We start from the raw sequence: 18,021 nt of genomic DNA on the forward strand, positions 1-18,021 counted from the left end.
ATAAGCCCCCTCCTTATTTCACTTTAACACTTTATGATACTTCTCCTTCCTTGTTATGTTAATCTGTTCAGTATTTGTGTATTTCTCACGATTTCTAAATCTTTTTTCTTTATTCAGTCTCTAAACAGACATTGAATGCTTTTCGTATGTGCTATAATTTATAGCTCTTTTCCTAAAAACTAATTTTCAGTGGTCATTTTATGACTCCTCCCTCCTTTCCCACTAGCCAGTCATTACCTGTCTCTCAGCTTCCTTCTGTCCAACTCACCTGTTAGTCAAAGTGGTAGGATAGAATCTAAAGTCCTGCATTCGTCCAATGAACTGATTAGACCCTGGAGAGATGAAAGGGGAGTAGGAAATGACATAAAGAAGGTGTTAATGGGTTTGCACTGAAGGCACTGAGTGAGAGGATTTCACAGTATTTAGTAGATTATCTTATCAGGTTCTTGATACCAGCTAAGTGAGGCTGCCCACAGCTGCTTATAATGGCCAAGTTCACAGTACAAGCCGAACTACATCTGCCAGTCTTTACGTGTCTCCACTAGAGAGCAGCTAAAGCTAAAGCATGGCTTTAATTGGTTAATGATTGTTTACTCTAAACTGGACACTCTTTGTATGAACCTGCTGTGGAAACCTTAAGAGCATGTATCCAGGCTTTTTACAATAATTCCCTTTAGTTTAATATATTAAGATAACCATTAATTGCTACAATGCAGCAGCTCTTCTGCTGTGATATGCGTGTTTTATTTTACAACTGATTTTAAAGGTACTTAAATCAGTGCAATATAAAACCAAGTGGCAATTATATATAAAATATAAATTTTATAATAAAATGTATGATACACAATTGCTGCAGGTAGCTGTAGTGATTGCGGTGGCAGATCGAGGAGTACAAAAAACAAGCAATTGCTAGTCAGCTGTCTCACCTTTCAGTTCTACTGCTCAGTAGTTTATTATGGTCAAAATCATAGACTGCATCAAAAAAGAAAAACTTGTTTACTTTGTATTGCTACTTTTTTTTCATCAGAGTCCAGACTGACTGCTGGAGTGACTCACCATAACCTCTGGAGACCCAACGTGGTATTACGAGGATGTTTGGAAATAAATGTTGCATATTGCACCTTGAATTATTTTCTGAACTATAAAAAAACTGGATATTTGTAAGGCTATAAAGTTGTAAATGACAAATTAATTTAATTAAGTTAAAAAAAAATAGTACTTTTAAACAATAAATGTTCATAAATAGAGAAAACAAAAAATTTAAGTTCCCAGTCACTTAGACTAGGAGATGTGAGTACTTTGAATGTGAGTACAACTGTGAGTACTGTTCCTCCCAGCTTATTTAAAGCTGATCTACTCATGAAACAGGAAGAGACCATGTCCAAATCAGGTAGATCACATGTGCAACGCTAGTAACGCTCTACAAACGTAGCGACGGATACTGGTTTGCCACCAGAAAGCTTTCATTTTGAAGCAGCAACAGGAGGAAAAGTTAACTTAATGGTTTAAGTAAACAGAAAGAAGTCAGCAAACAGTAAACTATGGCTCATATTGAAAAGTACAAACACAGGAACACAGTGATCTGAAGTTTAGTTTCACACAGAGAGATTCAGCAGAAGCAACAAAGGAGTTTTCTCTACTGTCTACAGCAAAGAAAGACATGATTTTAGCTGCCAATGACACAGATTAGCAGAAAAGACCATCACAGGCTGGCTGCAGATAGCACTATTACTGAGCAGAACTTCACTGCTTATCTCCTGCTTATGGCTCAAGACCATAGAAAAAACCTATAGTTGAAGGAAGAAATCTTATCAACAGAGAGACTGGAACTAAATTCACTGCCAATTTAAAGCTCAGATATTACTATATTTAATACATTCTATCAGAAATATCAGCAAAACAAACAAAAAACATTTTATCTCATGCAAAGAGTTAAAAAATTGTGGACACAGCCTCTCAAGCTTCAAAGTGTCTTTAACAAGCATAGATATGCTGGAATACATCAAACACACATGGACATACTGGACTGAACACCAAAGACAAAAAAATCAAACACATAAGCACAGTAAAGTTCAAACACATCATCTTCTCCATACATAACCATACATATGTGACAATGTTGGACAGAACATAAGAAGATGAAATCTGTCCAAAAAAGAAGGCTGGAGTCTTTTAGTATCCAACCAACTTTTGTCTGGTTCGACAATAACTCTTAGAAGATGGATAACGTCTCTAAACATCGACAGAACCCCTGCCATGTCTAGCTTTGCCTGTGAAAGTGTCTGTGTGTAAATGTTTGTGTATGTGTGTATGTGTATTTGCTACTCAGAGAGGCTTTGGTGTGTTTGGCCCAACCACAGTATTGTGTGTTTGAGTGTGTGTGCTTTGGGAGGGTGCATGTGCATGTAAAACAGAAGGAAAGTGAGGAAGTGTTATGGGATGTAAGTGTGTTAGATCAGTGTGTGGTTGTGCAGCCTTAGGCTTTGGCTGAGGATTTCTTTAGCATGTGGAAATGGGATTATGCCTTCCTCTGAAAAGCACTCTCCCTATTGTTACTGGGATGATGCAAGGTATAAGCCTTAATTCTCTCTTCTCTGTGTGTCTCTCTCTTCTTTCTGTGTGTTTAACTTCCTTACAGCCATTTCTCTTCTTATTCTTTGTTTTTATGGTATTACAACTGATGGCAGTTTAATAACAGGCCATAACAGGTATGTGTTTTTCCTCTCTGTCTTTTAATAGAGTAGATTAAAGCATCAATTATCATATTTACTACATTTCTTAGTCCATAATTTCTTACTGGTTAAATAACAGTGACAGCCATGGCTGCAGCAATACCAGCCAACGTTAAATACTACAAGTCCCAGGATACCGAACACAGCAAACATTCCTTAACCAGCTTACAGCAGTTTGCCACCATTCCTTTTTCCAATATATGCACACAGAAGAAAGCAGCAACCAAGCAAGTTTTTAATATCATAACCAAAGTCTTAGCTACAAGATTGCGCAAACATATTTCAACAATTACACATCCTAATCAAACAGGATTTATTCCTGGTAGATGGTCATTCAATAATGTCTGTTTATTATTAAATACAATTTACTCAGGTTATGGAAAAGAGGCTAAAACAGCAGTACTTTCTCTGGATGCCCAAAAAGCGTTTGATCAGATTGAATGGTCTTATATGGGCGATCATGGCTCAAGAGTTAGGAGTTTGCCTTGTAATCGGAAGGTTGCCGGTTCGAGCCCCGGCTTGGACAGTCTCGGTCGTTGTGTCCTTGGGCAAGACACTTCACCCGTGGCCGACTACTGGTGGTCAGAGGGCCCGGTGGCGCCAGTGTCCGGCAGCCTCGCCTCTGTCAGTGCGCCCCAGGGTGGCTGTGGCTACAATGTAGCTTGCCATCACGTGTGTGTGAATGTGTGTGTGAATGGGTGGATGACTGGATATGTAAAGCGCTTTGGGGTCCTTAGGGACTAGTAAAGCGCTATATAAATACAGGCCATTTACCAGGCCATTTAGATATTTGAGACTCTAAAACAATTTGGTTTTGGGGAATATTTTAGGGATTGGATTCAAATGATTTATCTGTGTCCGGTGTCCTGCATTCTCACTAACGCAGATAAATCCTCCCCCTTTCAATTACAGGGGGATCCCCTCTCACCGCTTCTTTTTGATATAGCTCTGGAGCCCCTTTCCATTAACATAAGAAACCACCCTGGTATACAGGGAGTTAAATTTGGGAATGTTGAAAGTCTTGTTAATATATATGCAGATGATTTACTGATCTGCCTTCCCGAACCAGAAATTTAATTCCCTAATCTTTTAAATTGCATTAAACACTTTGGGAAATTATCAGGATATATGATCAATTGGGACAAATCTGAATTTATGCCAATAACAGATAATCTATGCTCAAAGTTTCTCAGCTCACTCCCATTCAAATTAGTGACTACATCTTTTACCTATCTTGGCCTTAAGATCTCTAAAAATCCCAAACTCCTCTATAAATTGAATTTTTTGGAAATGCTGGACAAGCTCAAAGATGATATCAAAAAAAATACTTCCAGTGGGGGGTTGGGTCTCCCTGTGTTTAGACATTATTACTGGGCAGCAAATTCAAGAGCTCTATTGCACTGGCAGTGGGGTTTGCCTACTGATTATTGTTATGATAAGCTTCCGATCTGGCTCCAGGTAGAGGCAGCAAAAGTATCTGAAGCCTCATTACCGGTCTTATTGTTTTCTAACACGGGTTCTTCTAATAATTCGATCAGTCGTAATTTTGTTGTTAAACACTCCTTAAAGATATTAAGTCAAATTAGAAAATCTCTTAAACTACCTGACTTTTCAGTAAGAATGCCAATAATACATAACTACTTGTTTAAACCAGGTAAAATGGATAGGGTGTTTTTAGAATGGGGAGAAAAGGGATTGAAATGCATTGAGGACTTATATAGATGACAAATTTATGTCTTTTCTTCAACTTCAACAAAAGTTTCAGTTACCTCAATCACATTTTTTCGTTATCTTCAAATAAGGAATTTTGTGCAACAAAACTTTTCAGACTTTTCACTGAAGCCACTAAGTCATACTTACTTTGATATAATTCGGAAAGCTGATTTTAAACATCTGATATCTCAGTTTGTCAAGTGCTTTACAATCCCAGTTGATTCTGATCGAATTAAGAATACACGGGCTGAAGACCTCGGTGTTCCTCTGTCTGAGGACCAATGGTCAAATTGTTTGTCCAATATTCAGAAAGGCTCAATAAACACCAGATATAAACTAATCCAGTTTAAAGTCATTCACAGATTACACTTTTCTAAACTTAAACTTAACGGATCTATAATTCTGTATCCCCCTTATGTGACAGATGTAATATCGGTGAAGGTTCCCTTGCACATCTATTTTGGCATTGCCCTGTCTTGAAAGCTTTTTGGAGCCAGATTTTTATGTGGTTTTCAAACCAATTTAGGAAAAAAGTGCCACTCGATGGTAGACTGGCTATACTTGGATCATTTGCATCAATCGAATCTTTTTCCTTTTCACAAAAACAGATAATTACAATGGGTATGCTGGCTGCAAAGAAACTTATTCTTTTACAGTGTTTTAAAAGGTGGATTAATGAGATGGTATCTGTGGCTAGGGTGGAACAGATACAAATTGGTCGAAAGGGGAAACTGGCAAGTTTTTGTACGATTTGGCACCCATTTCTAGAATTTTTAAAAATTAACTGATCATAATTCATGCCTCACGCTCCGTGTGAATTTTCTTATTTTCTTTTACTCTTTAGTTAGTTAATATTGTTATAATTGTTTCTTCTTCTTTTTTTTCTCCTTTTTCCTTTTTCATGCTTATAAGTTCACAAATGCTAAATATAGTAATTGTCCTCAGTTGAATCTGTATAAGCATGCTGTGTTTAATTTAAAAGCAAAAAATAAAATATTAAAAAAAACCAAAACAAAACCTTTTTAAATATGTTTACATTAGAACCAGATTTAGGACTGAAACTTGTTAGAACTAATACTTAAAATACATATTGATATCAACATTATGTAAACATAATGATACTTGTTAGTTAGTTAACCCGACCCAAAATTCTTGATAAAGAGAGTAGTAAGATTCATTGTTATTATAAAAACCTTAGCTTATAAAAACAAGGTAATTAGCCAATGTAAATGCGCTGAATGAAAAATGCTGACCCTGAACAGTGAGGAAAACCTTGGTTTGGTTTCATGAAAATCTTAGGGATTACACGGATTTATGATAAAGATTTTCAGTACCATATGGACACATGTTATTCACACCTCTGCACCAAGTTAGCTCCCTAAAGTTATTAATAATGTATTATTAACAGCTGATTTAGGACTTTCTTGACAAGTGATCACACTTCCTTAACAACATTTGAGTTGGTAGTTGGCCTGTAAAGATCTTTTCGCTGTACTTACAGTTTTCGGTTAGTACTTTCCCATCCAAAAACAGACATAGCTGTTAATCAATACATCTGATCAGTATTTACATAATCAATCCACTGATAAGAATTCTAGACACAGCCTCTGGGTTCAACAACCCTTCTCCCTCTCCGTCTACCACACGCACAACATCTCTGATTCTCTCTCACTCCCTCAAGCCAATCACTTGCATTGATCATCCTCTCTGTTGTGATCTTCAGCTGATCAGCTGCTACCTGCTGTGAACTACGGATCAATGACTGATAAACGAGAAGAAAAACACTCGTTTATCACCCTGGAGATGAACGGATATCATTTTTCTCTCAATTTCTCTGCTATTGACTGTTAGACAGCTCGGAGGCACTACAAATCAATCACAGATGTGTAGTTGAAGCAGGATAAAGGCTCGGAGGAAAATAAAGGTGAAGCAGTCATTGACACCATATTAAGATATACTGACATGATAAACTAAGAAGTAATTTTTCTCTTCTTGGACTGAAAAAAAAAACCAGATGGTGGTACTGGCTCAGATAATAAAGGTGAAGCTTATTCTTTATTCTTAAAGCAGTGTTTTTACAGTTTGGACATCATAGACATTTAAAACAACACAACAGAGGAAGTAAAGCATCTAAAACATCTGGCTGTAATGTGGTGCTGAAGTAAAGCAATTTATCAAATGCATTTCATAAAAATGTATTAAAAAAAAACAACCCCAAATCAAAATACTTAAAAAAACAAAAAACAGTCATATTTACCCTTAGAGCTGAGTCCCACCCACATGGCACCATCCTCACTGACATCAGAAAGCCTGGTGGTCAGTTGTTGTGTGTCAAATGGTGTTCCATCCTCTTCGAGGCCATCCAGGAAAAGATTTGCATGTCTGTCATGGATCTGGAATTTCCATCAAAGGGAGATACATATATCCTTGATGAGCAGAATGAAATCATTCTTTATATTTACCTTGTATGTTTACAGCTCTGTGCAGTGAACTGTGTGTATGAGGGGTTTCAAACCTAAATGAGCTGTGGGTCACTGCTGGCACTGTCATCTCATTTGGGGCTACTTTAGTGTTCAAGTAGTACAAATAACAAAAAAAACAAACAAACAAGAAAAAAGCCACAAATGTTTCTGAAAATGTAGTGTGTTTGTTTTTTTAAATTTCATTTGTTGTAGAAGATGACAAAACTGCAAATCTGAGCCCCCTGGTGTATATTAACTAGGGTAGGGTCACAAAAATGTCAAAAGTGTCACAAAACTGTGACTAGTACACTACACTGACTCGGATAACTGAGTTATATTTAAAAAAATGAAAAACACCTAGTAGTAGGATTTGAGGATTTGATTGAGAAACGAAAACTGACCGATGTTTTAAAATAATGTCTATGTATATTTTACACCAAGCTTTATATATAGGACAGTGCAAAAGTGATCACATTAAAAGTTTTATTGCAGGGAGTGGCCAGAAGGGCACATGCAGCTGTACAGACATAGCAGCAGGTTACTACTGTAACACAGCATCTTAGAAAGCGGCAGCTGCTCTGTGTTCGCCTGTTCATCTTTGTGCAAAAGTGTGTGCAAACACCATCAGTGCATATCTATGCGCGTGTGTGTGTGACTACGTGTGTGTGAATTATACATACGGCTAATCTTCCAGCTCATTTCCCCAGTAGCAGAAAGTGCCTCAGGCTAAACTGCCTCAGCTGCAAATTAGCTTTCTGTTTGACCAAAAATCTCCTCTCCACTCCTTTCCCCTCTCCTTTCCTGATCTGCTGCATGAATATTAAAAACTGCACAGCAGACAACACCGTCAAAGCAGGACCAGTTCGCTTTCACATCAAACCCAGGCCAAAAGAAAGATACTTCCAAAAAAGGGACATCACTCCCCCATCCCCGCCTCACACACACACCCACCCACCCCTCTTCCGCTCACCAAAAAAACTTTAATGTGTCCTGTCCCACTTTCTCCCTTTACTGCAATCTCCAAATCCTGTGTTTGGGAAACACACTGTGGGACCACTGATAAACGTGACAGTCTCTGTCTTACTAGAGCCCTCCTCCTCCTGTTTCATCTTTCTCGTCTCTTCCACTCTGGTCCTCCTTGCTTTGTCCTTTCTCCTCTTCATGAGGTCATTTGATTCCTTCACCTTTTTTTCAGTTTTTCAGTCTCCTCACCTCATTTTCATTTTCTCCATTTTCTACCCTTTTTCCAAAACCATTTTTACTTTCTCGTCCCTCTCACTTGATGACTTCCTCCTCTCATCTCCCTTCCTGTCTCTTCCCCTCATGTTTATCTTGCCCCGTCGTTCTCACTTGTTGTCAGCTCTTTAGGGAAGTTGAAAAGGTGTGAGGAGAGAAATAAGTCCAAGTCAAAAAACGCCTTTAGGGGATGAAGGTAGGCCCAGACAAGTGTCTGCCTCTCAGAGGATAGTTAAGACACCCAGACAGACACTTTCATGATAGCTGATTGAAGACTGGCAAACGCATGAGAGCACAAGAGAGAGCGCAGGAGAGTAAGGGAGTGGAAAAAAAGAAAAGAGGGAAAAAGAGACAGGGGGAAGAGAAAGAAAAGTCTGAGCGTGGCTGTAAGAGAGGAAGCTAGAAGAAGGGCCCTCTTTAGGAATCTCTAAGCCAGAGCTGTGTTGCTCTTGGGATGATGTGAGGCAGTTGTCAGGCCTGATGTAAATGAATCCTGAAGCACTTCATCCTCCTTAGCCGCCATGCGCCCTTTTGAAACACAGCCAACTCCCCTTTGTTAGCTTTCACAAACACTTTTTCTCCAGTTTTCCTTTTCCCTGCCCATCTGTATTTTTACCTCATCCTTTCCTTCACCTTTCTTCGTCTCTTTTAGCCAGTGTAACTTCAGAGTTCTTTCAGCATATGGGTAAACAGAAAAAGGACTTCTTGAATTCTTGTGTTGATAACTAGTCTCATTTGGACTGTGTCCAGAAGAAAGATGCATTTGAAACTCTACCTGTTCTCTTTCTATTACACAGAGGACAAGCACCATAAGGTATTGCCACTACTTGCATATCCATTTATACAGTGTAATCCACAAGTAGCAGCTACTATTTTTAGTTAATTATGTATTTACAAGAATAGCAATTACCTGATTTGGCATCATACTGTAACTGAATGTCCCAGGGTTATACTGTATAACAATTTATTCAACAAAGCGACTAACCAATTTTTCGACTATAACAATTATTAATTGTAAAATGGTTACAAAGACTGGTTGAAAAGATAACTATGGGTTTTATTTCCCTATCCTGCAAACTCAAACTGCCACATTAAGATCAAAGCTGAAACTGTAAAGATATATGATTTCAGCAAGTTTCAGTCCTAAACTAAACTGAATATTAAAACTCAAACTCTGCACCAACTGTGGTCCATGCAACTACTTATAGCTGCAGAAGCATCATTAGTTTTTGGCCTGTATACCTTCAGTGTGAAAACTGCTTCTTCTGCTACATTGATCAAAATGCCACAGTTGATGTTAGATGAAAATTAAACTATAATAAAACAGAAACAGCACATTTTCTTTATTTATTCTTATTTTACATTGTATTATCCCCATTTTCACTGCAGTGGTAAAACTGATGGCCTTAAAGGATTTCCAGGTACTATATTTCCCCTAAAACATATATCAAAGAGTTCTATAGCTCTTTAGTCTGACTTTCATAATTTACATTTATTAAATAGTTTTTTTTAACTGTGATATTTATTTTTTGCCCTCTTTGGGAGTTTTAAGCGCCCTTTCATGGCGCAAAACTCACCCCACTGGCAACAGTACCACCTAAGCCTTTCTAAAAGCCCAGAAACACCCTGAGTGGAAAGCTTTTAGTGATCTGTATACTGGCATTTTGACTAAAGCTCTTCTCGATTTTCACACTCCTGCCAAGCCATGGGTCAGTACACAGTGTGGACAGCAGTGTTTCTCCTAAGCTAAATTCGTAGCTGTGGGCCACAAAAGTAAAGGCAGTTAAGAAAGTACTAGTAAAAAACATCTCAAAGTTGCTATTCTGGTCATATAAAAACATTACCCATTGTAAATAATTCTCATTTTATATCAATATAATACCTGCAACCAATACCAAACATAAGGATCAGCAAAAAAAGTTTTTTAAAAAGTCAGCTGTAAAATATTCATTGCATCACATCCACATTCATTCAAGTGATATTACCTGTTTAACCTGCTATTTCTTTCTTTCTTTTCTGGTATGGTTCAATTTCTGCAGGGGGTGCAGGTGGGAGGCATGGTAAAAAAAAGTTTAAAACCCCTGTTTTAATGTAAAATTATCAGCAATGTATTGAAACATGTCCCTTTGAAATATATACACTGCACATATTCCATATTTAATGCTGTATTTGTCATTCTCTTGGTGCTGTATTTGTCATAAATGCTTCTTGGAAATAAATCTTTTACCACTTGAAAGCCTGTTTATTTTTCCCTTAAGTGGTGCCACATATGTAAGGAAAATGCATGTGTACAATGAGCAACAGAGTTGAGTAAAAACAACAACAACTTTTCAACTCTTCTCTGCCAATGCCAAACAGCCTATTCTGCTATTTTGGTGTCACTGGATTGGATGACTGGATGTCTCAGAGGAAAAAGACATATCGGAAATTTAACATACGGGGGCCTCAGCAGCATGTAGAAGAACCATCACTCTGGCACAAACAGCACATCCAAGCTGATCCCACAAGTGTTCACTAGGGTTGAGGTGAAGACTTTGGAGATATGGGACTGTCACTGATTGAAGAATTTCATCTTGATATCTCTCTGCTCTGAGAACACCTCCAATGATGACAACGCCTGTTTTTCCAGTGAGGTAGATTCTGTCCAACACCACCACATTGCCTCCACCAAGCTTGGTACCCTATCAGTGGAGCAATCAGGGTCTTCTCCACACTTTGATCCTACGATCCAACTGTCATAGGCACAATATGGATTCATTGCTGAACAGCACTAATAAGGCAACTGATTTTCATCACTTGGGGTACCAGAAGCCAACAACAAAATAAGATGTTTGGCATTGGCAGTTTTCATCGGTGCAACCCACACACTCAGCTCTGCTGGTCAACCCACAAATGTATTTTCCTTACAAATGTGACACCATTTAGGGGGAAAATAAACAGGCTTTCAAATGGAATAGGATTTATTGCCAAGAAGCATTGTTAAACAAAGAAATAATAAACGAAAAACAAATTTCCTTAATTTTATATAAACTTTACATTTTTAGATGATTATTTGCATTTGTATAGCGCTTTTCTAGTCCCTAAGGACCCCAAAGCGCTTCACACTACATTCAGTCATTCACCCATTCACACACACATTCACACACTGGCGATGGCAAGCTACATTGTAGCCACAGCTGCCCTGGGGCGCACTGACAGAGGCGAGGCTGCCGGACACTGGCGCCACCAGGCCCTCTGACCACCACCAGTAGGCAAACACGGGGTTAGTATCTTGCCCAAGGATATTTGGCATGCAGCCAGGAGGCAGCCTGGGATCGAACCACCGACCTTCTGATTAGTGGCTGACCTGCTCTGTAGGTCTCAGAAATAGTAGACCTCAGAAGGTCTACTATTTTGAGTATGGTCTACCATACTCAAAATGGTGTTACAAATAGACAGCTGTCACAGATTAAAAGTTTAGCTCATCATGATACAGAAACCATGAGCAAAACGGCAGAATTTTGAAATCTATTATACCCTCCTAGGACTGTACTCTTTTGGACAGAGATCTTAGATGTTGTCCTAGGATCTGCTAGAGCCTCTCGTCTAGCTTGGGGGTCACTGCACCAAGTGCTCCAATTACCACTGGGACCACTATTGCCTTCACCCTCCACATCTTCTCAAGTTCTTCTCTCAGGCCTTGGTATTTTTCAAGCTTCCCGTGTTTCTTCTTCCTCATGTTGCTATCCATCAGTATAGCTATATCTATCACTACTTGGCACAGATGTTCCGGCCACTTGGTTATGGCGTTCCATGTATGCTTTGCCTGCTACCATCTTGTACCCTACTGTTATGTGCTGGATTGCCTCAGGTGCATCTTTACACAGCCTGCACCTGGGATTTTGCCTGGTGGGACAGACCCCAGCCTCTAACAATCTTGTGCCGAGAGCTTGTATCTGTGCTGCCATGATTAGTGCCTCTGTGCTGTCTTTCAGTCCAGCTTTGTCCAGCTACTGGTAGGATTTCTGAATGTCAGACACTTCTTATATCTGCCGGTGGTACAAACCATAAAGGGGCCTATCCTTCCACGATGGTTCTTCTCCTTGCTCTTCCTCTTTCTCGGGGTTCGTCTGCCTCAGGTATCCACTAAGCACATGGTGAGTTGTGGCCATCTTCCTGATGTAATCATGGATATTCGTTGTCTCATCCTGGACAGTGGTTCTGACACTCACTAATCCTCAACCTCCCTCCTGTTGCTTAGCATACAGTCTCAGGGTGCTGGATTTGGGGCTATACCCTCCATGCATGGTCAGGAGCTTTATTGTCTTGATGTTGGTGGCTTCTATCTCCTTCTGTATTCAGCAGGATATCTGATCAGGGGTAGATCTTGTTCTTCCCATTCAGCTGACTCTTCAGGACATGCCTGACCCTCTGCAGGTATTTGGTGGTTGTGGATTCACTAGTGGCTTCTTCATCATTCCTATTTACCTGTGGGATTTTCAGGTATTTGTAGCTATCCTTGATATCTGCAATGTTCCCTTCTGGTAGTTCATTCCCCTCAGTTCTGACGGCCTTCCCTCTCTTTGTTACCATCCAATTATACTTCTCCAGTCCAAATGACATTCTGATGTCATTGCTATATACCCTAGTTGTGTGGATGAGTGAATCCATGTCTCGTTCACTTCTGGCATACTGCTTGATGGCACCCATATAGAGGAGGTGGTTGACAAATGCTCCATTCTGTAGTAGGTATCCGTAGTCTTGCAAATGCTCTCACTGAAGGGATTCAGGCCTGTAAAGAAGAGCAGTGGAGAGAGAGCATCTCCTTGGTAGATCCTGCACTTGATGGTACAATTCGCTTGAAGTTGGCCTCTAGTGTCGTTTGTCACATCCCTATTGAGTTTCTGATGAAAGTTATTAGGGTCCTGTTGATCTTGTATCGTTCTAGGCATTCCATCCACGTGAGGGGCATTAAGTCATAGGATTTCTTATAGTCAATCCAGACAGTGAACAGGTTGGTGGTGCTCTTGCAATCTCGAGCGACTGCTCTGTCTACCAGTAGCTGGTGTTTTGCCCCTCTGTTATTCTTGCCAATTCCAGTTACTTGCCCTACTCGTGTATTGACCCATGTGCCTGTTCATCTTAGCCGCTATGATGCCTGACAGGAGCTTCCATGTGGTATGAGGCAGGTTACTGGCCAGTAGTTGGATGGGCCCACTCCCTTCTGGGGATCCTTGGGGATCAGGACTGTCTGGCTGTCAGTTAGCCATTCTGGGTGTCTCTCGTTGATTAGCAGCTGGTTCATTTGTGCTGCCAGATGCTCATGGAGTGCAGTCAGTTTCTTCAGCCAATAGGTGTGAATCATGTTGGGCCTGGTGCTGTCCAGTTATCTATACCTGGGACCCTTTCTTGGATGTTTGCCACTGTGATGGATACCGGGCCATGTTCAAGGAGGTTGCTGTGGTCTGCTCCTAGCTCCACTAGCTAGCACTGAGCATTGCAGTTATAGGTTGCATCATTTTTCCAGATGCTCTTCTAGTATTACTCCATCTCCAGCCTTGGTGGGGCTGTTCTCATGTTGTTCCCCTGCCACTGAGAGTACACCCTAGATGGTTCAGCAAAGTACAGCTAGTTTATTCTCCTGCTTTCTATCTCTTTGGTATACCTTTTCAATTGGCTGGCTAAGGCTGTGAGTCTTTCCTTGGCAGTTTCCAAGGCCTCAGATATGGGCAGCTTACTGTACTTCTTAGGCACCTTCTTCATCGCACCTTTCTGTAGCTCCGATAGTTGGCTAATTTCCCTCTATGCTACCTTAGCCTCTAGTCTCCTTCTCCATGTAGGACACTGCTCCTTGTGGCTGTTCATCTTACAGCCAAACATCTCTGTGAGGACTGCTGCTGTGTATAGATCAGCTGGTTGGTTTGGGGGATGGTCACAGTAGGGATTTTAAGTATTGCTGCATTCACATCTTTTAGTAGACCTTCAGAGGGTACTTCACATAGTCTTGGTAATCGGCTACAGAGAGTCTAGGTTTCCAGCTTCACCATGATCCTATCTTTCAGGTCAGCAGCCCTTCCTTACCATAGCTTATATATATATTTGTTATTATAAAAAAGAACATGTATTTGATGCTAACATGTATTTGATGCCCTAAGATGCTTAGGGTCAAAGGTAGGGCATAGCATAAAAAGTATGATGATTCAAAAAAGAAAGTATTTTAAGAGAGAAATCTATTTTACTGCTGTCAGATTATTCTATTAACAACTAGAGGAATGCTAAGCTTTATGCAGAGCTGAGCGTGATAGTACACATGAGCACATGGGTGTTTGAATGCAAGTTTTTCACAGACACTAGTTTATATACACACAACTGTTACTGTTTGACCTTTCTCACACAGAATCTCACCTTACCCCTCTCCCACATTTTACACTTCCCTCCCATCAACTCTTTTGCTCTCATCATTCTTTATACCTTAAATCTTTACTTTTTACCCTGATCTCTCCACCCTGCTCACTTGAATTATACTCTCCTGGCTTTTCTTTTTGTTTCTTGGACAATCCAATCATGTTGCTTAGCTTATGCTTCACTGTCTCCTCCTCTTATACCTCATCCTCTTCTTTCTACCTCCTCTAATCCCTGACTTCCTGCCACAGCCCCCACACATCCTACTTCACCAGGCTCTATTCCCCCTGCATCTCTCCTCTGGGCTATGTTGCCCTGTGACTGACTGACATGCCACTCACTGATAACACACCTCATTCCACAGCCAGTGAAGCTGTCAATGGAAGGGGGGGGGGGGGATAAAGACAGAGACATAAAGAATAAAGACAGTGAGAATGACATAAAAAAAACAAAATGAGAGAAAGAGAAATAACAAGAGATATTATGAGTTTGGAGTGAAGAGTTTAGTGAATGAGAGAACAATACTGTTGTTGACTGGAGAAAAGTAGCAGGCGAGAATAAGTGACACATAAAAGGAGATGTTTTGTTTATTCTTAATATTAAGAAGGAAAAAAGGAAGGAAGGAAGGAATAAGCAACTAAAATGACAAAGAATAAAATAAACTGGTGTGAATACGGAAGAGTAATGGCCATGATTAGAGCACATGTAATATGGTTGCAAAAGTAGGAGTCCCAGTAACTCCAGTGGTGAAGATATTTAGCATAAGATACTGCGATTCAAGTCAATATAAAAGGAAAAAAATATATAACTATTACTATTTATAGCTCAGTCTTATTTAAACAACCTAGTAATAGTAATAGTTTTTAAATGGTTAAAACTAATGATGCTGGATGATGGTTTTGAGCCACCATCAGTTAAACAGAATCAAGTTCAATATAACGTAATGCTTGGGTGCTGTCAGAATTCTACAGTTGAGCATCATGTAAAAGACATGAGATAAAAAGGACAAAAAACCAAAAAAAATAGGGGCACAGAGAGGAAGAGCAGTTGGGTCAAATAAAAAAAAAAACCTCCACCAAAGGTGACTTTAAAATTGTCAAATTCAAAGTAATGTTTTCACATTACCATGAAAATGTATTGATTCTATATATGATATGGAGATAGCAGCCAGAGGTGTCTCTCTGCAGAAGCGAGAGCTCCTAAGACCTCATTTAATCAAAATCTGATTACTTGATTGGATCCAGCTGGCTAACTTACAATTAAGCTTAAGACAGTAGGTGTTCAAGTTTTCATTTGAACCAAAGGGACCGAGGCCTTGTCATGGTGTTGTGTGACTAGATGCTCTCAGGTCTCTTTCTTAACTTAATATTTTGGAAACTGATTAATTCCATATTCCAAGCTATCCCTGTTCTCACCCTTCACACGCAAAACAAGCAACGTGAAATCAGTAAGTGGATTTTGACTTTGTGTGTCATCAGCATGTCACTTTTGCATCTTCAGGCACATTTTCACCTTTCCTCTCTCCATTTCTCTCAGTCCGTCTCTTCTGTTATCACCCTCCCTCTCCTTGTTATTCACTCTCCAATCCTCTCCCACCCTCTTTAGTCCCACATCCCCCCTCTATGCTTGCCCTTACTCACTATGAACTGTTAGCAGCTCTGATGTACGGCCAATATTCTCTCTATCATATTAGCACGGCTGAAGTGTGTAAAGGAAGAGATAGGAAAAGAAGGAGAGAAGGAAAAGAGAGAGAGAGAGAAAAGATGGGGAGGAGACACATTTGTTCTACTCATCTCAGCGCTAAAAGATACAATTACCTCTCACAGCATATTATCCATGTTTTATACCATCCCAGGGCCCCATGCCTTTGCCTTGCCGCGCTCACCCCATGTAAGGCCCATATTTTAACACTAGCTATGACAGTTTATTTAAGAAAAGAAAATTGTCCCCAGGGAGATGGAGAGTGAGAGAGGGAGAGACTGTGTGTGAGTAAAATGAGAGGGAAAGAGGGAAGGGCAAAGAAGGTGGAGAGGGAAGACAATGAAAGGGGGAGAGAATGAGAGATAGATGAGGTAGCGAGAGAGAATGAGAAAGGGAGGAAAAGAAAATTATCTTCTGGTAAAAAAAAAAAGACAAAGAGGAAAAAAGAGAGAGAGGGTGACACACCAACCTTTTAATAAAGACCATAATTCTCAGACTTTTTCTTTCAGAGCAAAAAGCAAAGTGGATCCCTTTAACAAAAAACATTCACGAGAACATACTGAGAATTTACTCTGTAAAAAATGGAGAGATGCTGAAATGAGACAAATCAAATAAATTTTTTCCTCAAAATGGTCTATTCAATGTAGTTTTTTCTTGTTTTATCAAAATTTAAAAAAGAAATTAATAAATTCTTCCTTGTTTATATTTAGCCCAGTTAGAGACTAAATAAAGAAGATAATCTTGTTTTCGCTGAGAAGCCATGGATGCACCAGTGAATTGTGACCAGGTTAAGTTTGGGCCATGTTGAGCTTGAAATTTCTCCAACACATTTTCTCTTATTGGGAATAAACCTCTACTAACTGCTTCCTCTCCCTGCTACTTGTGACACCTAGATGATGGTGCAAGAGGGCAGATACAGAACCACACTAAAATGTAAGAAAGTTGAAGATAATCATAGCAGATAGCTGCCCCTCTCTGAGCCTCGTTCTGCTGGAGGTTTCTAACTGTTAAAAGGGAGTTTTTCCTTCTCACCATTGCAAAGAGCTTTCTAATAGGAGGTTGCTTGATTGTTAAGGTTTTCTCCAGAATACTGTTGGGTCTTTACCTTACAGTAAAGAATACTTTGACTATTGTTGTGATTTGGCGCTATACCGATAAACCTGAATTAAATAAAACCGAATTAAACAAACAGCTCCTTTTACTCTAACAAGGTTGAAAAGGTTTTTTTTCTTTTCTTTTTAAAATCTAAAGCACCTTGCAGAACCCTAGCCGGATGCATTTTTAGCTCTCATATCTCCAAGCTCCAATGGGAATGAAACCTCTAACCCTGCTTCTATTAATGCCTTGCTCTCACCACTAAGCTGGACCACACTACACACTAACTTAAACCACTGATGTTAAATTAATTAATTAATTTCAGGCTAAAAAAATCTACAGTGGGCATGCACACACACACACCTTTCTCTCTATGTAATTGATGCCAGTCTTGTGCCCTTTTGCCTCCAGTGCCAGCAGGCAGAGGGCTACCATAGAGGTGTCCACTTCACCCCTGCATAACAACCTTGCCTCACCTTCACACACATACAGACAAGCACACATAAATGCATGTAATCTGGTGCACACAAACACATGCAGAGAGCATACAAAAGGGTGCATAAAACGCTCCCTTGCATGTACACATAGTGTATGCTTATGCAAAGTATAAACTAACACAAAGTAACCTTCAGTGCGTATCTCTATCTTTCTCTGCCATTCTAGGTGGTACAGAGACAAAACCAAAACCAGGAGAAGCAAAT

General features: G+C 39.8%; 1 protein-coding gene across 1 annotated transcript in view; it reads right to left on the minus strand.

Moving 5' to 3' along the window:
- ush2a (Usher syndrome 2A (autosomal recessive, mild)) overlaps positions 1-18,021 on the minus strand; it is a 216,151-nt gene that overhangs the window by 179,115 nt on the left and 19,015 nt on the right. The window contains exons 6-7 of the mRNA XM_013910893.1: positions 6,703-6,838; positions 269-332 (exon numbers count right to left, since the gene is read on the minus strand). Coding sequence (XP_013766347.1) covers positions 269-332; positions 6,703-6,838 — 200 coding nt within the window. The remainder of the gene's footprint in view (positions 1-268; positions 333-6,702; positions 6,839-18,021) is intronic.

Source organism: Pundamilia nyererei, unplaced genomic scaffold (genome assembly GCF_000239375.1).
Source record: "Pundamilia nyererei isolate P.nyererei 1_Seehausen unplaced genomic scaffold, PunNye1.0 scaffold00051, whole genome shotgun sequence".
In the NCBI taxonomy this organism is placed as follows: Eukaryota; Metazoa; Chordata; class Actinopteri; order Cichliformes; family Cichlidae; genus Pundamilia; species Pundamilia nyererei.